The 24,534-nt window shown below is 41.5% G+C and overlaps 1 protein-coding gene across 5 annotated transcripts in view; it reads left to right on the top strand.

Moving 5' to 3' along the window:
* The window catches only part of LOC310692640 (ankyrin repeat and fibronectin type-III domain-containing protein 1-like), a 346,685-nt gene that overhangs the window by 48,488 nt on the left and 273,663 nt on the right, over positions 1 to 24,534 (top strand). For 3 of the 5 annotated variants that reach the window (XM_083473609.1, XM_083473608.1, XM_083473607.1), the window contains one exon: positions 7,160 to 7,414. The exons of the other annotated variants lie outside the window; for them this stretch is intronic. In XM_083473609.1, coding sequence (XP_083329735.1) covers positions 7,293 to 7,414 — 122 coding nt within the window. In that variant the 5' untranslated portion in view covers positions 7,160 to 7,292. The remainder of the gene's footprint in view (positions 1 to 7,159; positions 7,415 to 24,534) is intronic. 5 annotated transcript variants of the gene reach the window in all.

Genomic DNA, 24,534 nt, shown 5'->3' with positions numbered 1-24,534 from the left:
GTGAAAAATGATAAAAGCAGAGTTTCAGGATTTAAACATCCATTGTGGTTATTCACATGTCTGTCTAGAAAAAAGTTACTCTAAGACATGGTCATGAAAAACTTCTTAAAATGTGCACAAAATGAAACCAATTTGAAAAATATATAAATAGTCCTTAATGTGTAAAGACCAAGCTTCGTTAGCATTTGTGGATTCTCTGCAAAGAAGTAAAATGCGTCAATACACTTACTTGGATGGCAGCAGGAGGAATTTTTGGTGCTTTGCCTCATATTGTGTATCTGAGATGTACTTTGGAAGGACAATCTTGCTGTACTTTTTGAAAGGCAAAGGAGCTTCATTTTTTGCTGTTTTTAGCATTAAGCATCTTGTCCTGTAACTGCCGCTTCAGCTACTCAGACTGTCAAAAAGCATTTGTCAGAAGCTGATGGTACACAGCATAGATCACCAGGGTTTGGAATGCCACGTGCTATGCCTGCGGTGCACCTATTTCTGTTGAGGATGGAAAGAAGGGCTTGAATCACAACATATTGTTAGACTTCCAAAAACCTGGTGGGGAAAATAACTTACTTATGAAATCAGCTAGTGGACTGATTATGTTTCATTTTTTTGTCAACCTTCTTGGGCATCAAGGCCAACTTAGTGATGGCTGCCTAGTTGGAGGAGAATGCAGCAGCAAACTAGGAGCACCTTCTAGTATCAGTGCTGCTATTAGGTATTTGCTTCAGAGCCAGCCATGGTTGCTTGCCTTGTCATCTGAAGGGGTAGAAGTGCTGAAGTGTGCTGTAGTTGTTGGCTGGATGAAATTCTGTTGCAGGTACGATCTGGCCTGTCAGTTAGGAGTTCCAGTAAATGGAAGTACAGTGGTTACGTTCTCAATTCGTTTCAGAGGTCCGTTCTTAACCTGAAACTGTTCTTAACCTGAAGCACCACTTTAGCTAATGGGGCCTCCCGCTGCTGCTGCGTGATTTCTGTTCTCATCCTGATGCAAAGTTCTTAACCTGAGGTACTATTTCTGGGTTAGTGGAGTCTGTAACCTGAAGTGTCAGTAACCTGAAGTGTCTGTAACCCTAGGTACCACTGTAAATGTTACTCTGGCTAATTACAAGTAGCACAAAAGAGTGGGGTCATGATTTTTACAAGCAGACTGTCTTCTGCTTTGAAGGTTGCTTAATAAATGCTGGAGATTTCAAGCAAGTAGGTTATGCGTTTGATGGCTATGTGAAGAACATACTGTGAAGTGCTCTTTGGAGCCTAATGTAAATACTAAGCTTGGATGCATGTAATAGGAGACTTTCTGTGTAAATAGAAATCTGAAGGGAAGTGTTGACACTCTCTCTCTCTCTCTCTCTCGTGTGTGTGTGTTAGTGGTACAGGCACATTGATTGCATGTTCAAATTGAAATGGATGTTAATTTGAGAGCCAGTATGGTCTAGTGTGGTTAGTGTGTTGGACTAGGACCTGGGACACAAGGGTCCAAATCTGCACTCATCCGTGAAGCTCCCTGGGTGACATTTGGGCCAGTAACACTCTTTCAGCTTAACTTATCTCACTGAATGGTTGTGGGAATTAAATGGAGAGAGGAAGCAATGTATGCTACCTTGAGCTTCTTGGAGAAAATTGTGGGCTGAAAGTGCAATAAATAAATGAATAGATGCTGAAGGGGAAAAAGGGGTTGAGGTGATATAACTATTTTATAGTCTTGAGCTCTGTACCTGGCAAGTGGAAGTGTGTTGTGTGATAGGTCAATGAATGATTGGTGGCAACCCTGTTGCTGACTTCATACCAGCCTTCCAGTACAGGCATCCCCATACATATGTGTGATTGACATGCACGCAACCACGTACAGTATATGTGTGGCACCAGGAAATTAAATAAATAATTCTGATCTGAAATGACAGGAGAGAGGTGGAAAGTCCTCATGGCATCTGAGGAGACCCTCACAGAGCCCGGAGAGGACGTCAATGAGCCAAATGTCCAGAAAAAAGACTCCAAGTTCTCCAAAATGGTGTGCAGGAACTCTCTGTTACCCTGCTACCCCGTTCAACAGGTGTTGGGCGGAAAGCTGTATGTAATGTATTTCAAATCAGAGTGACTATTGAGTTAGAGGTTTTAGGGATTTAAGAGTCATGAAGACTGAGGTCTGAATTCAATGCAAAGTTATCAAAGAGACTTGATCATTGCAGATCTCACCCTTTTTGAGTGATTTGCAGAAAAGAAACATTGTGATTTTCCTGTGGGACTGCAGTTTGCCTTGGAAGAGAGGAAAATCCTACTTTGGGAAACATTGTTCTAAATAAAATCAGTACTCAAAGCATGGCCTCACCTGATAATTTTGGCACACAGGAAGAGGCTATGTGGAAGGAAACATTCCATGAGATACAGCAGGTGGCATTTGACTAAGTTTTACTCAAAGTAGATCAATTAAAATCAATGGACACAACTTTGTCATGTTTATTAATGTCAGTGGATCTACCCTGAGTAAAACTTAGTTGAATTCCACGCAATGAGCCCAAACTATTTAGTGGTTTAAGGCTGCAATCATAGGTATACTTTTCCTGGGAATAAACTGAACATAGTAGGGTCTACTTCTCAATAAACAGGCATAGATTTGTCCAAACCAGCCCCTTAAATTGTGCCTGGAAGCTGATTAGCATCCACTACACTAGTTCTTTAAACACCCAGGTGTAACATTTTTTCCTGCTTCTTTCTTTATTTTAAAGCATTCTTATCTTGCTCTTCAACCAAGAAGGTTCCTAGAGCCACTTACAAATGTCATTGATAAGACAGCTTCTGTCCTCAGGTTAATGATCTAAAAGACAGGACACAAAAAGAAGAGGGATTTGTGAAGTAGGAGGAGAAAAGCAAACTCTGGCACTATTTCTTAGCTGGAGAGGAAGCAGCCAAACACTGGTTTTTAAGTAGAGTGGATGGAGAGGCTCTGCAGTCCTGTCTCTGCCATTCCCTCTCCTGAGTCAGATGGAATCAGCTTAATTCAGTTAACAAGCAGGCTGCCACATTATATTCCAGCTTTAGGTTACGAACAGTCTTTTTAAGCAGCCCTATGTAGAGCACATTACAACTGACTTGTAAAGTTGTTTATAATAGTGGCCAGGCCATCCTTCTCTTATAGTGCAGTCCTAACAGTGCAGGTCTAACCACATTTACTCAGAAGTAAGCCATATTGAATTCAGTGGGGCTTCCTCCCAGATAGGGTTAGGGGATTGCAACACTAATCCCCAGACTAACCATTTAGCCCATCAAAAGTAGCTGAGCTTTGTACCTCAGTGACATTGCTTGAAACTTTTTTCAGGCTCTTTACAGTATATCAAAACTTAATCTCACTTTTATAGATGAGACTTTCCTTTCTACCATAGTGTGCCACGACCTATTAAAGTACTTAGAAAAATAGGCAAGTGCAGTCAAACAGTGTCTTGCAGATAAATTCACTTTTGTATGTGTTCCAGAATAGGGATTGATGAGTCAGTCTGTTTCCAGCCAGTGTCGATCATTTGCTCACTTATAAGTCTGATCCCATCCCATTTCCTCATTAATTTACCATTTTTTTAAAAAAGCCTAGGGCTTGCTGATCAGAAGGTCAGTGGTTCAAATCCCCGTGACAGGGTGAGCTCTCGTTGCTCGGTCCCTGCTCCTGCCAACCTAGCAGTTTGAAAGCACGTCAAAGTGCAAGTAGATAAATAGGTACCACTCTGGCGGGAAGGTAAACAGCGTTTCCGTGAGCTGCTCTGGTTCACCAGAAGCGGCTCATTCATGCTGGCCACATGACCCGAAAGTTGTCTGTGGACAAACGCTAGCTCCCTCGGCCAGTAAAGCGAGATGAGCGCCGCAACCCCAGAGTCGTCCGCGACTGGACTTAACGGTCCGGGGTCCCTTTACCTTTACATATTTTAAAGTTATGTGTGTTGTATTTTTTTAAGCAAATAACTTAATTTGGGACATTTGGCAAGTGTGAAAGGTGATGGATTCCTAAGCTCGTGGATCAGGCCAGTTTGCTCCAGAATTTCAAAATATGAAATTCTTCAAGCATCTCTATTCAATAACAGACTTTTGGGTGTGATTTATTACATATTCTTTTCCCTTCCTTGCTGTTGCCTCTTCTGTGTTTTTCTAATATACATATGTTTGGACCTCTAACCCCAACCCTGAACTTGGTTTTATAAAGAACTCTTGGAGAATGGGTTATTACCAATTTGAATGGTTAGTCCCCCATATAGAGGGTAATATTTTGTCTATTGTAAACATATTTTATCTTATAGAAATGCTGACCTTTTATATGTATATTTTTAACTTCTGTACATTTTGATGCTTGTATCATATAAATTGAAACATTAAAATCACAAGAGAAAAGTGGAATTTTATGCTACTGGATATTGCTTGGAATTGTGATAACTGGTGGCCATTTTAACACATGAGTGGTGAGGTGCTAGTATTTGATCACAAACACATTTCTACTCATGTAGAAAGAGATGTTTTCATATGCCTATCATAGTGCTGCAGAATATATTACAGCTCCCCACCTGTAAGTCCCAATTGTAGTTCACTCAAGTCGATAGGAAAGTGCAGCCAAGCAAACCCTGAGAAGCTTTTGCTTTACTCTTTCTTATCTCTTGTTACATGGAATATTTAGAGGCGATATGTTGCTTCTCCCCCTTTCTTCAGACCTCTCCCTCTTGCCTTGCAAGTCTGTGGTATGTTAACTCCTCTTTCTCCCTTGTGTTGCTTAGTAGCCAACAATTTCTTCTGCGTCAGGTAATAATTATTATAGCCCTCCCAAGGTGTCTGTGATTCCTAAAAATGCTGTCTGCATCTCAAAGAGCTTCATTATAGGGTTTGGATGCTTAATGCTGATAAAGTGTGTGTGTGTGTTTGTTCCCTTTCTCACTGTGTCCTTTGCCCACCCTATAAACTGCTGCTCCTCTTCTCCCCCCACCCCAGCCTTGGTGCCTGATTCCATTCTGTTGTTCCTGACCTCATTTGGAATATTGCATATCTCTGGATGGCAATCCTGTGCCTGATAAGAGATGAGGGATGGAGTGTGAGACTGAATGTACATGTGAGAAGACCGAGAGCAGGAGTGAATGCTGTTTTGATCCATCTCTCTGCAAGTGAATTGATTGCAAAAAGAAAAGAAGAAAATTTAATGCACCATCAAGGCAGACGTGGAGTTATTTGAATTTGGGGAGGGGGATGGAGGAGAGATTGCCCGGACTTAATCCAAAGGTGAATGGGGTCTCAGGGCTGCACTCTCTTCTCATAAAATATTAATGGAAACAAGAAGGTGTTGTGAGAGGTTTTCTACCTGCTGCCGAGCAGCTGAAGGGGAAAAAGAAAGAGATTCATTCAAAGACTGCAGGGAGCTGCTGCTGCTACCGCCGCTGCAACAGAACCTCCTAAAGCCGTTCAGCTGAAAAAAGCCAGCAGGTGTCTTATGCACATAAATTGGTCTAATTTGGGTTTGTTTTTCTTGTCCTCTTGTCATCCTTCACCTCCTTGCACCCCCTTGTCTTCTGCCCTCTTTGCCTCTCCTGTGTTTTTGTGTTCTGCTATACTTGATGTTTAGGCATCTGCACCACTTTTGCTTGTGCTGGAGCATGAGAAGAGAAATTGTGTGCTAGTGGTTACTGCTTTGTACAAATTTGACTGAATGCAGGTTTTGCAGTTAATGATATCCTGGAATAATCCTGTTTGCAGAGATGAGGATGCAGGAAACAGAAATAGGGATAGTTGCCTCTAAAAATTTCTGATATACCAGTGAAAGCACAGCATAGAATAGTACAGCATTGAAATTTTCAAACATATCATAGGCTTTCACCCCCTTTCTCTTTTCATTCCTCCTTTGGAAGCAGCTGGCAAAAAAAATACTGTTGATACTGGATGTTGTGTTTGAAACATGGAAATCCAACTAATGGAATTAATAAAACAGAATAAAAACAGATGCAGAAAAAGAATTTGTTTGCAGGGAAATTATGTGACAGGCTTGCAGTATTGACTGCTCCTTTATTGTGTGTGGTTGCTTTCGGCAGAAAAATAGCAGTTAACATTTAATTTTTAATATGGCACCCACAGCAGAAGGTTGGAAAAGAATACAAAACAGTTTGTTAATTTGATGTTCCTGTTCATTTACTCTTGTCCTTTTTGTCTAAAAGGTAATTAAATGTGTTGCTATCATGTATTTTCTTGCTTCTTGTATCCAGCTGTGCTGCTTCTCAACTGAACTTTAATACCTACATGCTCATTAGGGTTCAAATGAGTTTATGAAGACACATCAACCTCCCATCAATGCCTCTTTCTGCTATCCCCTCTATGGTAGCAGTTTGATCAAGGGAGTTAGAGATCTGATAAGCATGAGTGTAGCTGACTAGCTGAGGATTTTAAGAGGGATAATTGCATTCTGCTATGCAGAATTGCTCATTGGTGGATGCTGGTTGTATTTTCTAGTGCTGAAACAGAGTGCTGGGGTGCAGATAACTGTAAATAATTTCTAAATTAATTGAGACCTAATTAATAATAAAGATTTATCATGATAGAGTAGGAAAGGGGCTGCTATGTGAGAGGGATATTGGTGCTGCTGGCTCTAAAGCACAACAGTGTACAGGAGGAGTCCAAAGATCTTGTTATTAGTACAGTATATGTGTAGTACTTGGGTCACTAGGGTTAGAAGTATTTGACTACACACAGCCCAGTTGTTCAGGACATGTAATGATTTTTTAGCTTTCTAATATTAAAGGTTTCTTTCTCTGTACCATGATGAAAAGTGATTGAGACTTAATATACCTCCCCCTTAATTAAATGCGTCTTTAAAGGCCAAATGCTCTCCATTTCTGATGTAGAGGCATGTCTTTTTGAAAACCTTACACAGTAGGAACTGTGAAATATAACCACTCCGTACTAAAGGATTCCCCTTTCCCCAGATGGGATTATTTTTCTTCTTAATTCAGTTCTGCAGTAAATGTGTGTGTGTGTGTGTGTGTGTGTGCACGCGCGCGCGCGCACACACACACACACGGAAGCACTGCTTTCATGAGTGTGTACTTAATTCCTATATGCTGTGTGTTGCTTTTGTATGAAAAATATCAGTGCATGAAAAATCATGGTCTGCCCTTCCTAAACTCCTTGCTTTCTGTTTCTCTAACTCTCCTAGCACACCTGCTCAGCACAGCAAGCACTGTCGACAAATCCTGAGAAATGCAAACACACTGGCTCTAGCATATGAACCTGTGTGTAGATTCAGGCACACGTATGCAGATGGTAGAAGGTCACACTGCGCTGGTGCCATGTCGTCTTTTGGAAAGCTTACAGAGTACTTCAGCCTAAGGAAGTCGAGGAATGAATTTCGATCAGATCGGCGGAGTAGCAGGAGGAGTGGCAGCTATTGCTGTAGTATCACCGAATGCAGGTAGTGGGCAAAAATTTTTTTAAAAATAAAATTCTTTACCATGCGTATATGCCAGGGTAACTGGGATAGGGGGAAAGTGAACAGCTTCCACTTTCTGTGATAAGTCTTCAGTTAAAACGGGAATTCTGAAAAACAGGAGTACACCTAAGCACTGAGGTCTCCCCATTCCTATAGTAAAGTATCGGATTACAAGCACACCCAAGCAATATATTCAACTTTCCTTGGTATTATATATAGTTATCTTCACAACTAGTACCAGTGGTTGTACTTCAGTTCTAAGTACATTTCCACCCCAACATTTCAAGGAGGGTTACTTTCCTATTTGTTCTAGTGAGCCCAGTGATGCTGTGTCTTTTTGAAAAACAGATCCATTATCATGGCTGGCCCTACCATTGGAGAAAGTGAGGTCTACCTTAGGCAGATGCTAGGGGGCAGCAGCTCCCACCAAGCTGGTACCCATAAGCTCTCCAAGCATTCTCTTCTGCTGGAGAACAGAACTATGCATGGTTCATGACCTCTCCTGTACTCCCCTTCCGTCCAAAAACGTAGCCTGCTGTCTTAGGTGCAGTGGCAGATGGTTTCCTGTCACCAATGTTGAAGCAGGATTCAGCTGCCAGTGTGGTCAGCTTCTGTACATTATATGGAGAAAGGAGCCTGAGTATTACAAAAAAACACACTGAATAATTATTTCTTACCTGAAAAAGGTTTCTGTTAAACACTCATCCTATTTTATTTGTGTGGTGTCTTTTATTTTTACTAGATTATTGTGCACATATTTCCAAATAAGCTTATCAATAGGAGGAGGAGGAGATTGGGGTCCATCAGACTTAAAGCTACGGAGGGAAAGACCTTAGTGAAATCACTATCATTTTGCACTGCTCTATGCACTGGAATCTAACATGTAAAACTAGTAAAAAACCAAATCGTAGATTGAATTCTCATGAATGTAAACAGTGATTATATTATTACAGTTATTCATGAGTGTTTGCTTTAATGTCTTTCTGTCTGTTTCACATGTAGAGACACTCATTCTTTTTCTCTCTAAGAACGGGAGTACTTGATATTTTCTTTTTTGCCAGGAGGATTGGGGTGAGTGAAGTCATGATGGGACGTTCTGGAGTACCTTTGCCTTTAAGACAAAGCATTGGTTTTACTCCTGTAACAAGACTATAGTATTTGTTAGAAGACTAAATCTATATTCCATAGCTGAACTCTTTTCTTTGGATGTTATAAACAAACTCTTTGGAGGTTATTAATGTTGGTACTAAACCTTGTAAATACCTGATCTAATCACCAGATTGAGTGCGTGAGGTGGTTGAATGGTTGTTCCATTGATATTACTGGTCCCATTTTGAAGTTCAGATGAAATACTGAGTGGCCGCTGGGACCATATAACACCAGTCCTAAAAGATCCACATTAGCTCCCAGTATGTTTCTGAGCACAAGTAAGATTGTTGATGCTGACCTTTAAAGCCCTAAATGACTTTGGCTCCACCCACATTGTTCAGCCCAGACACTGAGATACGGCTCAGAGGGCCTTCTGGTGGTTCCCTCATTGCGAGAAGTGAGGTTACAGGGAACCAGGCAGAGGGCCTTCTCGGTAGTTGCACCTGCTCTGTAGAATGCCCTCCCATCAGATGATAAGGAAATAAACTATCTGACTTTTAGAAATAAATTAAAAAAATTGTCCAGTAGCACCTTAGAGACCAACTAAGTTTGTTCTGGGTATAAGCTTTCATGTGCATGCGTGACTTTTAGAAGACATCTGAAGGGAGACCTGTTCAGGGAGGTTTGAGGTTTTATTGCATTTTTGATATTTTGTTGGGAGCTGCCCATCCTAAAGGGATCAAGAGCTACCTGAGGTCTATAGACTTTGTGCCCTCCACCCCACTGTTTCATGCCCCTATATGGCTCTCAGATCTTTGGGGGAGGCTTTTACTTCACCATGGGAAGGGGCCTTCTAGGTGGCTGCTCGCTTCTCTTGGATCAGCCTATATTTTGTTACCATTAAACAGAATATTTGTTGTGTATGCTAATCTTGGCATGCAATATCACAGATTATTTAAAAGTTAAAGTAACACTTTTCAGCAAGATACATTGGTCATAAGTTTCCAAGGATGATGAAATTCAGAGCTGGTCTGTAGGATCACCGAAAGTTAAGGAATGTTGGACGGTTTATACATACTGTTGCACATATTGTTGCAGTTTTTCTCCTGATTTTTTTCGTTATCTTAGTTTGTTGAATTTTTTCCAGCTTGTATGTGTAGGAATGTTTTTCCAGCTTGTATGTGTAGGAATGTTGAGCACCCACAATAGCCATTACAGAACATGACATCTATTGCTGTATCTCAGCTCCAAAATAGAAACTGGAGTGTTACTGTTACTTATCTGTGTAACCATTACATGCCCTACTGTAGATACTTGTGTTTCAGTGTTTATCTATACCATCTATTTTAAGATTTAATTGGTAACCCAGGAGAAATAAATCTGTGCCATAGAATTGCTCACACAGATGCTGTTGTGCATAGTTTGTGTGCTGCTGGATTACGTTTATGTCGATATAAAGAGAGTAGCTATAGATATTAATAGGTTTCTTTTAATGAGCTTTTCCTTGCCTCTCAATCTTCAGAGACTCAGTAGTGATTGTGAATTACACTGGTAGATGGCATTTTGGATCATCTCAAGATGGTTGGAGACAGACTGAAGCCTTTTAACATTGTGCTTTTTCTTTATAGCTAATTTATTTATTACAGTATGCTTAACAATATACAAGCCCAGTGTTGCAATTTTAAAATCCAAAAAGTTGGTCGACTTCAGTGAGCTTTCATGTGTTTCAAGTATTTTTTTTCTTCCTGCCACAACATAATCCACCCCTACAAAAGCTCTTGGTGTCGTCTTCCTAGTTAGCTTCTGTCCATTAAAGCAGAGAAAAACTTGTTACAGGCACAACTTCCATCTTCTTTGATGTAGACCACTGTTTCCCTTCTCATGGGCTTCCATAACCTTCACTGGTGTTTTTTTTTAATTACAGCTTGGGATACAAAATTAACATGATTACTCAAGGGACCTGAAGTTCTAGTACTTTGCAAGGATACAGTTTGCTAAATATTTATGTATTTCATCACAGTTTATTTTTGAATTGGAGTACATGATTCAAACAAGAAATCATTCATCAACCTTTGGTCTCTCATCTTTGACAGTGTGTGCACTGATCCTGCTATTCTTTTGTAACCTATAATATATATATATTTTCCCTGATGGGCCACCAAACAAAATATGTCCTATTTTAACAAGAGAGTGATTGTGTCAAGGGAGGAAATGACATTTAGCTTTGGTTGCTTGATTGAGCTGCTTAGGCTTTGCATATTAAACCACAAGAAGCTTTAACTCTGCTCTTTGATGGAGGCTTTTCCTCATGGTTTGTTGTCTCATGTTTTTTGCATCACTCAGTTGCAGTCTAGAAGATGCAAATCATGGGATGGGATAAAAATGATGTGGCTGAAATGCACATGCTCTTTCAAATGTGCTTATTCTGATTTACCTTGTTTTAGGTAATAATTTTTGGGGTGGAGAAACACAGGTAGGGCAAAGGGTAGAGTGGTGTTACCAAAGTAATACTTGTGAACTGCCCTGAGACCTGTGGCTGTAAGGTGTTATATAAATAAAATAATGATGATGATAATAATGAGGATAATAATAAAAAAGTAATAATAATAATGAAAAAGCTTCTGTTGTGACCATCACTTATCACATTCATCCTGCCTGAAATAAAATTGACTTTGCAGAATCTTTTTTAAGCTGTGCCTCTCAGCAATACTGCTTTAACGGGAGACAAGTCATAATTATACCCATAGATACATGCCACCAGCAGTTCATGAATGATATTTTGAGAGAAGGGAGGGAAAGGGGTGGAGCTCTTCCTGCTCCAAAAAACTCCATGAAATTTATTGGTGTCTTTTGTTCCCCACTTCAGAGAGCACTTTTTAGGAATTGCCTAAGAATGTGGGTACCGTTAGAAGCTACACAGTATTAAACATTGTGACATTGTATGTAGTACTACTCATCTTAATTGTAAAGTGTTTTGCAGTATTGCAAAGGAGGTGTGCATTTCCTGCAATGTTGTTTCCCCATATCTGAAGACCAAACTAGATGTGATGACTTCCGTGTTTGCTTTTTGTTTACTAAACAGCAATTACAGGATGGAGGTAGATTTGGGATCAGACCTGTGCTGCTGTTTGACCACAGGGGGAAGGCCTCTATTGGAACTAATTGTAGCTTTACAGTGGTGCCTCGCAAGACGAAATTAATTCGTTCCGCAAGTTTCTTCTTCTTGCGAGTTTTTCGTCTTGCGATGCACGGTTTCCCATAGGAATGCATTGAAAATCAATTAATGCGTTCCTAGGGAAACCGACTTCAGACCAGGTCCGGGGACAGTCTGTCCCCCGACCTCTTCTGAAGGCTGGGGGGGGGGGGACAAGGGCTTTTCTTCCCACCCCCAGCATTTTAAAAAACCCCGGGACAGCGGAGGGCTTCTCCACTGTCCGGGGCGATCTTAAAATGCTGGCGGGCGGCATTTTAAAATCGCCCTGGGACAGCGGAGGACTTCTCCGCTGTCCGGGGCGATTTAAAAGCCCCTGGGAAGGCAGGCAGGGGGGACAAAGTCTTTGCTCCCCCCGCCTGCCTTCAAAAGCTGTCCGGCCAAGGCTTCGTGGACCTCTGCCGGCATGCTGAAGCCTGCGCGCGCTGACATCAGCGCGCCCAGGCTTCGCGGACCGCTCCGCCAGCAGCGGCAGCTTGTCTTGCAGTGATGTTGTCCTCAGAAGCGCTTCCCTGCTATCCCGGACTGCTTTTAAAATGCTGGCGCTGGGGAGCAAAGCCTTTCGGCCCCCGCCAGCCTTCCTGGACCTCTTCTGAAGGCCGGAGGGGGGGGGAAAGGCTTTGCTCCCCACCGCTAGCATTTAAAAGAGGTCCCCGGAGATTTCCCTATGGGCTTTCGTCTTGCGAAGCAAGCCCATAGGGAAATTCGTTTTGCGAAGTGCCTCCAAAACGGAAAACCCTTTCGTCTAGCGGGTTTTCCGTCTTGCGAGGCGTTCGTCTTGCGGGGTACCACTGTATTTCTTGGGCAAAATGCAGCTGTGGGGATTGGGCATCTAAATCAGGATCATAGCAGGGTGAAAGAGCCAAATAATTTCCCCCTGTCCCACGCTGTGATCCTGATCAAGATGAACCCTTGCTGGTATTTAGTAAACAAAACCAAGGCTGTAAGGGGTTAATCATATGCTTACTATTATTTCTATTTGGCGAGAGAGAGACAGAGAGAATTTAAATGATAGTCTTTCGTTCTGATAATGAGTGACAGTTTTTGCTAAATGTAAATTGCAAAGTAGTCCTAAAACAGAGTTATGGCTGTCTTAAACCCCTTGGGTGAAATTTATAAAATGGAGTTACTTTAAAAGAATTAGTTGTATTTCTCAAATACTATTTGGTTTGGAAGAAAGTATTGTGTTTGGCATAAGATTAGATGTGACTGAAGGCCATATTCTGGAACTATCTTGAAAGTGATGTTGTCCTCAGGACCATATGTTTAACAAAGAGATTATGTGTTAGGGATAGCAGTCTATAATTGGTGATGTTAAGAAACCTGGTAAATGCTTAATGTGTAGTTATTTTTTCATTTATATCCCACCATACCTCCAAGGAGGTCCAAATGGTGTAAATGGTTCTCAGCCATATTTTATCCTGACAACAACCCTGTGAGGAAGGTTAGATTGAGAGAACCTGGCTGACCAAGGTCAGTTAGATGTACTTCATGGCTGGTTTCCTGGGTTGTAGTCCAATACTCTAGCCACTACACCACGTTGATTTTGAGTATTAGATATTTTTTGGCTTTGTTAGAATGGACTGGATGCCCTTGGAGAAAGGACCTTTAATGTACCATTCTGGCAATAGCACATTATAGAAAGTATAATTAAGAATGAGTTTTGGGCTGCCCCTTTTCTCTTCTGCATCAGTTCCATCATTGTGTGCCAGCTTCAGTTTAAACCACAGTTTACTGTTGCATTTGGACTTGGAAACTGTGGCTTAACGTCAGCTTACTAACCAGATATGGTCTGGATGGGCCTGATGTACAAATACTTGGAGGGCATGGAAATTCTTTGGAGATCTGTACTTTAAAAAGGGTAACCTTGTAGAAAGCAACAAAAAGTTATAACCAGCAAACAGCCATGCATTCAGTTTTACATGCCACAAGAAAGTATTGCACAATTAGTTAACCATATATACATTAAAGATAAGAGGAGGGAATGCCCCTTGGCAGATTAGATTTGGAAAAGGTTTCAAAACCAAACTGCTGAGTTTGGGAATACCAACCACTGCTGAAAATGGGTGGATACAAGTTAGATACAAAATTGAATACAAAGTTATAAAGACAAACTGGATGAAGAAGCCTGGGTAGGCCGTCTATTTATTCCGAGTGTGGATCCAAGTGATGCCTGCTGATGCCGTTGGCCCCGCCCCTGGGGAGGTCCTGCACAGTAACCTGCCTGCGATTGGCCTATTTGCAGGCCAGCTATGATCCAACCAGACCCCACCCACAGCACTGCCATGGGATTGCACGGGGGAGGGGGGGACAGTGCCAGATTTCAACACTTCCTGCCCAATAAGAGGCAAGTAGACTTACCAAAATAAACCTGTTTATTTCCTGTTGTGTAGTGATGTTGTACTTGGTTATGTGTACAGCCTGGTTTTGTGAATGTTTCAGTGTATGTTCATATAATAAGCAAACTCAAATTCAAAAAGCTTTGAAGACCACGAGTGCTAATCAAATGACCCACTACTGAACAATGTTTTGATTGAAGCTTTTGCACAAGCTGGTCTAGAATGTGGATACACAGCTTGTATCCACCAGGAGCCATGCATTCAGAGTTGTAGACCCAGTTTTGTAGATCTCCCTTCTAGTTGTGGTCAGACACAGGGCCTTGCAGAGTAAGGCAGAGGCCCGGGCCAGGTAGATAATGTGTCCTCCCCCCCCCTTTTTTTTACCCTGGGGATAACTGAAGTCTTATAAATAAGTAAGTATATAAATAATTTTCACAAACATTATGCTGACAAATAATTTTATTTCAAGGCTAGAACCTTATCTGCATATAAAGACAAAATGGAAAATATAGATATACAATAGTGCTTTTTAAAAATACATAGGGAATGTATGCTGACCAAGGCCCCTTTTGCAATCGGAGGCCTGGGCCAAGTGGCCGGTATGCCCCCCCCCGTCTGGGCCTGGTCAGACAATCCCAGTGCCCACCCCCAGCCTTTGACCTTCAGGTGTTTGCTGTAGACTTATTTTTATCCATACAGGCTTTTAAACTGAGTTCTGATTTATGGTTTTCACTTTTTTTAGCATTGTGTTATTTATTTCACAGAATTTATGTACAACTCCCTTCATCTCTGGTCATTGACCATGCATGCTTGTGGTTCAAAGGGCCAGAGGTTCCCCACACCTGAACTAGATGATTGATAGCAACATGAGTTGCTTTTACTATGTTTCTAGGTTGTTGGAACATATTGGTATTAAGGGCAATTGTACACACATGATGATTGGTGAAAAACCTGGTTCGTGTTTCAGGAAAAGGAAGTTTTGACTTGTGAGTCATCAGTGCTTGAAAGCGTATTTTATGCTCCACCCACCCACTGCTTCGTTGCTGAGTCACTGTTGGGTGGATGGAAAATTGTCATCACCCTGATTTTGTATGCAAGTTGATGGAAGGAAGCAATTTTTAGAGCTGAAATAATATTTACATTTTAACTCTAAAAATTGCTTCTTTCCATCTAAGAAGAGCTCTTATTAGATGTTGTGACTGGAGGAGATTTTTCTAATGTGGCTTTGCAAAAAGAAAGGGGAAAGAGGTTGAATAAAGCCGATGAGTAAAGTTTCCCCTTTATTAGAGAAATCACACTCTCAGTGTGCTGAAAAGTTTCTGTGGGAAGTGCAATCTGTGGGAAGTGCAATACAGTGGTGCCTCGCAAGACGAAAAGAATCCGTTCTGTGATTCTCTTCGTCTAGCGGGTTTTTTTTGTCTTGCGAAGCAAGCCCATTGAAGGATTAGCGGATTAGCGCTATTAGCGGCTTTTAGCGGCTTTTAGCTGCTTTTAGCGGCTTATCTGCTGATCGGATCAGCTGATAAGCGGTTTAGCGGCTTAGAAAAAGGGGGGGAAAGGAAAAAAAAAAACCAGCAGGAACTCGCAAGACATTGTCGTCTTGCGAAGCAAGCCCATAGGAGATTCGTTTTGCGAAGCACCTCCAAAACGGAAAACTCTTTCGTCTAACGAGTTTTCCGTCTTGTGAAGCATTCGTCTTGCGGGGCACTACTGTATCCTAATGCTAATTGGATTTTTCTAATTAGGAGTGATGCCTTCAGTATTGTGATTCTGGGAGCAATCCTTATATTTAATATTTTATATATTTATATCCCTCATTTTATGATACCTCCTTACAGGGGGATTGCAAAAAAATTAAATGATGCAAACAATAAAATAGCATAAAATGCAGAGACATGTGAAAGAAAAGGCAATAACTTTTCATTTGTGTATTGTTTTCCAAGGGGAAATGGGCAACCATTTCAGATAATGAAAATTGTAAATTTCACTGTTTCATACACAATTTAGTAACTTTCATGAAGGAGTAGTGTGCAGAGTGGATTCACCATAAATTCACAGAGGGTTGTATCCAGTGCTTTGCCAGGGCGGCACCATTGGCACAATGGGACTTCTGCTTTCTTCCCTGCCTGCTCCCCCCAGGGAGGGTCCCCCAGTCCTATGAAGTTGATGGGCAGAGCAGGAGGGATAGAAGAAGAAAAGGAACTTCTGTTGCACTTATTGTAGTCTTATGTGCCACCAACAGAGCTGCAGTGTTGGATGTGGCCCAGAGTTTGTGAATGTTGCCTAATTACAAGCACTCAGCTCATAATGCACACTCCATAGATTTGGACACATGGTAGATCAGCCACTTAAAGTCAGAGAGCTACAGTGGTGCCCCGCAAGACGAATGCCTCGCAAGACGGAAAACCCGCTAGACGAAAGGGTTTTCTGTTTTTGAGCTGCTTCGCAAGACGATTTTCCCTATGGGCTTGCTTTGCAAGACGAAAACGTCTTGCAAGTGTTCCAATTTTTTTCCGCTCCCCCCCTTTTCTAAGCCGCTAAGCCGCTAATAGCCTTTTAGCCACTAATCCGCTAAGCCTTTAATAGCCGCTAAGCCTTTAATAGCCGCTAAACCGCTAATAGCGCTAATCTGCTAAGCTGCTAATAGGGTTGCTTCGCAAGACGAAAAAACCGCTAGACGAAGAGACTCGCGGAACGGATTAATTTCATCTTGCGAGGCACCACTGTACTTTGCTGAAAGTTGACAGCTCACCTTTTGTCCAGAAATTGATTCTTGCCCTTGCAACTGAAGGTTGTGTGAACTGGCCCTTAATTAACAGACAAGAAATGTGCTATTCATAGGTAGTACGCACTTTGGGAGAAGTGGTGGGTGCAATGTAGATTTACAGAAAGATATCATTGGAAAATAAGATTTGACTAAGCCAAAGCAGAAGCCAGTAGAGCTTATTCTTACTTTAGTTTAAATGGATTAGTAGGAGATTTGATAGAGATCAGTAAGCAGAAAACTTCACACTGCTTTGATTAAATATTTTAAATTGGGGTTTGGTTTAGTTAGATTTATTTATTGCTTCACAAATTGAAAGGATGCCTAGAAAGCAGGTAAAATTCCACATGTATTTGGTATATATAAACACTTTTCATGGGAGGAGGTCCATGGCATGTTCCTGAGCGTCCAGACAATGATGTGACACCTTGTGGATTCCTACATATTTCAATGCTTTCGCTAGCCAGAGGCTGTGCTGAAAAAGATTTTTTTCATCCGACCATTCCCATATTCTGAATGCTTGCTATGCGGGAAACAGCTTTGTGTGTGTTTTGCTTTGCATTATTGGCATGGATGAATTTGAGTTTGATTTATTGAGGCATGTCGTATTTATTTAGTGAGTTTTTGGTGAATACCAGCCAGTTTGGATGTTACTTTCATTAGGCAGTTGTGGTTTTAGCTGATAAGCAATGTGAAAGCTGTGGTCCAAGAGAAAAGCTAAGGGAATGATTGATAGACTCTGTACTTGAAACATGAAAACTTGAGTGCTGAAGGTGGTAACTCATCACCAGCTGAAGAAAGTGAGAGTAAGAAATTATAAGGTGTATCTAGTTCCACAGAATAAACATATAGGTGTTTATTTAATTTTATTTCCATTTTGGCTAATGGATGAAGAATAAACATGTCCTGTTCATTACCCTTGAGTCAATGTAAATTAACAAGGGAGGAGAGGGCAGACTTTTTTGACAAGAGTTGGGGCACTGTATTTGGATTTTTCATGCATGTTTAAGTCCTGAGCAATGGGCAATTAGTTGTGTAAATACTTTCTGGAGAACCTGCACTATGGTGGTGACAATCTGAACAAATTCACTCATCATTTATTTTAAAATGCAAATTACAGTACAAATTTAAGACTTGAGAGGATTGAAAGGTTGATCCTGTAGCGGGCACTAGGCTACCTTTAGAGAGCTGAATATGTAGTGTCTGCACTTACGTGGTTCTGCAGATTTGCTCTGAACCCAGAATATAGTTTGAAGGCTCCTGAGACCATCACCTTGCTGAAGATAAGCAGGCCTGGGGTGCCGTCAGTGTCTGGAGGGGCAACTACCTAGAAACATCACTCATGCTGCCTTGGACTCCATAACAGAAGAAAGCTTGGGATATAAATGTTAAAAAATTAAAAAATTAAAACCATTACAAAGTGCTATATCATGGAAACTAGAATGTATATTAAAATGTATATATTCTAAATGCAGTAGTGGTGAAATTTGAAAGCCTGGGTCTGTATTCAGTAATTAATAAAAAAGTAGCAGCAGTCTAAGATTTAGACTTTGAAGGTGACCCGGAAACTACAACTAATCCAGAATGCAGCAGCCAGACTGGTGACTGGGAACGGCCCCCGAGACCATATAACACCGGTCTTGAAAGACCTACATTGGCTCCCAGTACGTTTCTGAGCACAATTCAAAGTGTTGGTGCTGACCTTTAAAGCCCTAAACGGCCTAGGTCCAGTATACCTGAAGGAGCGTCTCCACCTCCATCGTTCTACCCGGACACTGAGGTCCAGCACCGAGGGCCTTCTAGCGGTTCCCTCACTACGAGAAGCCAAGTTACAGGGAACCAGGCAGAGGGCCTTCTCAGTAGTGGCGCCCTCCCTGTGGAACGCCCTCCCACCAGATGTCAAAGAGAACAACAACTACCAGACTTTTAGAAGACATCTGAAGGCAGCCCTGTTTAGGGAAGCTTTTAATGTTTGATGCATCACAGTATTTTAATATTCTTTTGGAAGCCACCCAGAGTGGCTGGGGAAACCCAGCCAGATGGGCGGGGTATAAATAATAAATTATTATTATTATTATTATTATTATTATTATTATTATTATTATTATTATATATTGAGTTAGATTATTTCCCTGCTACCTGGGTAAGCAAGGATAGAACGTCAATAATAGATTTGGATTTTGGGGTGTAGAGGTAGAGAACCCTTCCCTTTCATTAAACTTACAAATCCTATAATTCTTTATAATTGGTTATCTAGCTGGGGCTGATGGAAGTTGGAGTCCAACAAAATCTGGATGGCCACAGGTTTCCGACTCCTGTCTTGAGGCCCTTTTTAATTCCACAGTTCTGTTCCGTACAATATCTTCACATTAACTTGAATTTTAAGTGCTGGAGTGGTCAGGCTGCTTTTTTGTACTGTAATAAGCTACAGTACAGCCTGCATAGAATTTAATGTTTTGAACTTGGTGTGTTGGGTATGTTTCCACCCACCTGTTATTTGAAAGCAAACACCTGCCTACAGTAAAAAACAACAGCTGCCTCATATACCCTGAGAATAGCACCCATCCCACTTGTCCGCTTTGATAGGCTAGCTGTTCAAAGTACAGAGAGTCTGAGGTTCCACTTTTCTTGAGGCCTTCAAGGGCTCTACCTGCCCCCTTGAGAGTCTCCTCCTGAGGACAGGATCACAGAGTCACAGCCTGTATTGTACTGTGTCCAGGATGAAGGAGATTCTGAAAGGGAACGTTCCAGTACTTTTCTCTTTTTCCTAGGCTAATTGAGAGAAGCAGCAATCACTTTGCTTTGTGGTCCTCTACTGCTAGTTTATGTAAACTGAAGTTTGAGACAGAGCAGGTTATCTCTCTTTTATAAACAAACTTGTTTTAATATATTGCTTCTGAACACTTAACAATCACATAAACTGTAATTTGTGGCCCATATTTCATCTACTCATTCAAATACTTGAATGGATTAGGGAAGCACCTTATTAGTTATGCAGAAAATTTAGCATGACTCTTTAGAGCTTATTTGATTCCTCAAACTGTTCATTCCACTTCTGTTATTTCTAAAAGGAAAGCTTTATACTGGCCAGTTTTAAGTTGTATTGGAGTAGTTGACTTTTTAGATGCACAAGGTATGAGATCCATAGGGGGTCCATAGGTCAAAAACCAGAATAGGTCAGAAAGGCAATGAAGTGCTTTCATTAGACCATAGAACATCAGTGCATTAAAATTATTTTTGCCTGTTCTCTGGTGGAGAAAAGTTATTTCATTTTACACCATGACACTCTGAGCAATCTTCTGGGGTCATTCTGCTTAGGAAATTGTGATAATCAAGGATGTGAAGGCACAAATTACTGGCAACAGTGGTTGCTGAAAATATATTGGATTCTATTTGTATCTCATGCTTCTTTCATAGAGTTGAGAGTGGCATAAGTAGTGTTCCCTCTTTTTAGATCATTCCCTGATTTTAGTTCCCTTTTTTGCTATTTAATGAGATGATAGTTTTCATGTGTGTTCCACATATGTAAACGAAGGTTTCCATAATACGATTGTCAAGATCATAATTAATAATTGTTACTTCTCACTTAAAAACAGCTTACTTAAGAATTCTACTTGTCTCTTTGCTCATTGGGGAAATATGTAAAATCTAGATATGATGTATTGAAAGTGTTTGTCTGAAACCCTCCTCTATAATGTGATATGAATACTGAGCCTGTAAGCATAATTTTATGGTGTGTCCACACAAGCATTTTTCCTGTGTCAGTTGGCACTGATAAGGAAGAAGATAGTAGCTGTAATCCCAGACTATTGCTATTTGGCTTTTGTGGACAGCACAGCTACCCCTGATCCTGCTACTATCTGTCTATGCTATACTGAGAGTGGGGGGAAGCATATGGATTAACTTCTAGTGGGGAAAACAATTCTCAGAGGCCTGTTTAAAAATGACTTCCATGATTTATTTATTTGTTGGATTTATTTATATCACACTTTTTCTCCCAGGAGCTCAAGGTTGTGTATATGATTCTTCCCCTCTTTCTTTATCCCCCAGAGTGGGACGCGGGTGGTGCTGTGGTCCAAACCACTGAGCCTCTTGGGCTTGCCAATCAGAAGGTTGGTGATTTGAATCCCCACAACGGAGTGAGCTCCTGTTGCTCTGTCCCAACTCCTTTGAATATATTGGGAGCAGCATCCACTGAGGTTGTAAACTAAAGGATGGATTGGAGTGGATGTCCTGTTGTTAGGGGATGAGACCTCTGTGCTTTGCATGACTTCATCTTCTTCATATAGTGCTTGGTTTGTGTCCCCATGCCCCATCTTTTTTGAAAGCCCTCTCAGTCCCATGTTTTGCCCTCTTTTTAGCCCCCCTCCTAGTCAAGCTCTTATTACAAGCGAAATTAGATGTGATCAATACAGGAGACTGAGAGGTAAAACTGTGCACCCTGATGCATTGTCACTTCATCTCAGCATCGGTGCCATCACAGAGTATTGCTAGGTTATCTCCTAGAAACAGGCAGCTGGCATGAGACATGACAAAGCGGGGGGCGGGGGAAGGGAAATGTGATTGTGCTGGAGGATATGATTTCTGTGCACAGAAGTACTGTGTTTCTCCATGTTGCCATCTAGCTTCTGGCTGGGTCATGTCAGAGTTTCTAACTTATTTTACTAGGGAAATTCCAAAATAAACCAATGTTTTTGGGGGCATTTTTTTGCTAGCAAAAGAGAATACCAATTATGAATTTATTATTCTTTTGTGTTCATCATCATACTTAATATATTGAGACAGAAATATCAACTGCTAAGCTTTCTTCCATTGATGTATACATAATTGCATTTGTGTGAAGAGAGTTCTGGCCGTGACGACAACTTTGTGAGATTGCTGTTTTGGGTAATTACAGTTATCTCATGATCTTATCATGATCTTATCAGTATATTGCGAATAAGCAAATGTTGCACAGTTTAAATTAATAGATGGATCTTTAAGAAACAGTCTTTATTAGTACCTGGCTGCATTGCTTACTGCTGCTGATCCTCAGTTCAATAATCGAGAGGTGACAGTGTCCAATAGGTGAAAGTACAACTCCAGCTATATGGGAAGAGACTGTACAGTTCATTTCAAGCTGGTTTCAGACATCTCTTTTGAATGAGTGTTAGAGATGAAAGAATTCCAGTGGTCTCAATTTAAATATTATTAAGAATCAAACTTTCTGATTTGTTTGGGTTTTAGACCATTGCTAAAAGGATGTTATAGACAAGCAAATGCCAGTTAGTTTAATTCAATAAAACTACTATCCATCAACTAATTATAATGTACAATAGAAAAGGAGGAAGGAGTTCCTGAGGAGGAAGTAGCCTTTGATATGTGTTACTCTTTCCACACCCCAAAACTATAGAGATGAGTTTTGAATGTTTGTCTGGTTTGCATTTAATAAGACAACTAAATAAATCTGAAAAGTTGCTCCAGAGTAGTTGAATGGAAAGATTTAATTATGAGTGAAAATTCAATGAAGTACAATTAGTCCACTTTGCATTTAGGGGTGGCTGACCTGTGACCTTCCAGTTTTAGTTAGACTTCAGCTCCCATCAGTCCCAACCAGCATAGTCAATGGTCAAAGATAACAGAAATTTTAGGTAATTTCTATGGGTCTACTATGACTAAAACTTAGTTGAATACCATGCAGAAAAATCTAGGACTGGTGTCTGCCGGGCATCAAATTATGGAGTACAGTCTTCTACATGACTGCATGATCTCAAAATGCACACACTGTAATGGATCACTTATTTGAAAGCACTAGCACTTTCATGTAAAATATCCATCCAGGATTTTTGATATGGGGATGATTCTAAAGAAAAGTAATTTACCAGTGGAAATTTTAATGGCACACTGACTCTGAACTGCACCATAAGCCACTCTGAATGTTAGAGCGGCCCCATATCCAGTGGAATATTTTGTAATGGAATTTTAGGATGAATTACTTGACATTTGTCATGAAGTCCACAGTGGATTATACTCTGACAACACCTGCTGCATGTATAGGTGCATCCTGCACTTAATTCTGGCTTGTGCTGAAGGTGGAAAAGTAAGCCTGCAGCTCTCTTTACCTGAGAGCTCTTGCCTTAAGTGGGTCACCAAAATAAATCTGGGAGGCTTTGGTTTTTCTGGTTGTTTAGAATAGCCAGGCATATGTCCAAATTAGCTCAAGGCCAAACGAGGCATGACACAGCCACATCAGTTGAAAATTAATAATAGCAGGCTTGAGGCTGCAATATTTTTCAGAATTGCATTATATGGGGAAGTGAGAGTTGTAGCCTATCCTTCCCACTGCAGCCCTGAAGGAAATGCTCTCCCTCTAAAAAAGTTGTTGTAGTCCCAGTGGCATAACGTGGGGGGTGCAGGGGGGGCTGGCCGCACCGGCCACAACATCTGGGGGGGGCGCTCGCACTCGCAGCTCTCTGCCCCTATCTGGCTCACTCACTCTCTCACTGCAGTGCTGGCTGTGCAAATCTGATCCGAGCCGCCGGGTCGCCGCCCACTGTGGAGGGGTGTGTGTGTGCCAGGCATGCGGTGCGGTTAGGGGGCGCAAATTACTTGCCTTGCCCCGGGTGCTGACAACCCACACTACGCCACTGTGTAGTCCAGCAACATATTTAGGGCTGCAGGTTGCTCATCCCTACATTAATATGCTCAAACTGTCTTGCCCCAGTGAGTAACCTGGCTGCTGAATTCTGCAATAGTTTCTTTACCGTTTTCAGAGGCAGCCCTATGTATAATGTGTTGCAGTAATCTAACCTAGAAGTTACCAGAGCATAGACAACAGTAGTTAGGCTGTCCCTGTCCAAAATGGGTGCAGCCGGGCCACCAGCCAAAGTTGTTGGAAGGCATTCTGTGCCACTGAGTCTACTTAAGCCTCAAATGACAGCAATGGGTCCAGAAGTACCCCCAAGTATCTAGAGGTACCCCCAAGTCTCTCCAGGTACCTGCTCCTTCAGAGGCAGTGTAACCCCATCAGGAACAGGCCACCTTCCATCCATCTGGCCTGGGGAACCATCCACCAACAGTGCCTCAGATTTACATGGATTGAGCTTCAGTTTGTTGGCTCTAATCCAGTCCACTACCAAGGCAAGAAAATGGTTCAGTGCATTCACTGCTTCACCTGCAGATTTAAAGGAGTAGCACTGTATGTCATCAGCATATCAGCTATGTGTGACAGCATACTCCAATCATCCAGATAACCCCACTCAGGGGTTTTATGTAGATGATAAACAGCATAGGGGATAAAATCACATCCTGAGGAACCTTACATTAAAGGCACCACAGGGCTGAAGAATACTCCCCAAGCAACACCCTCTGGAAACATCCATCCAAGTAGGTCTGGAACTACCGCAAAGTGGTGCCACCCATTCCTAACTCGGACAGCTGCTCTAGAAAGATACCATGGTCAATGGTATCAAAAGCTGCTGAGAGGTCAATGAGGTCTCTCTTCCAACAGAAGTCTTCATATAGGGTGACCAAAGCATATTCTGTGCCAAAACTGGGCCAAAACTCCGATTGAAAGGGATCTAAAAGATCTGGTCCACAACCACCTGCTGAAGAACCTTGCTCAAGAAGGGGAGATTAGTAGCTGGTTGGTCCTTACTTAGATTTTCCAAAGCCAGGGAGGGTTTCTTGAGGAGTGGTTTTACCACTGCCTCCTCCAAGC

The sequence above is a fragment of the Podarcis liolepis genome, assembly GCF_965112155.1.
Source record: "Podarcis liolepis genome assembly, chromosome: 14".
NCBI lineage: Eukaryota > Metazoa > Chordata > Lepidosauria > Squamata > Lacertidae > Podarcis > Podarcis liolepis.
Note: the sequence above shows the minus strand (reverse complement) of the source record. Positions and strands in the feature narration are given on the sequence as shown.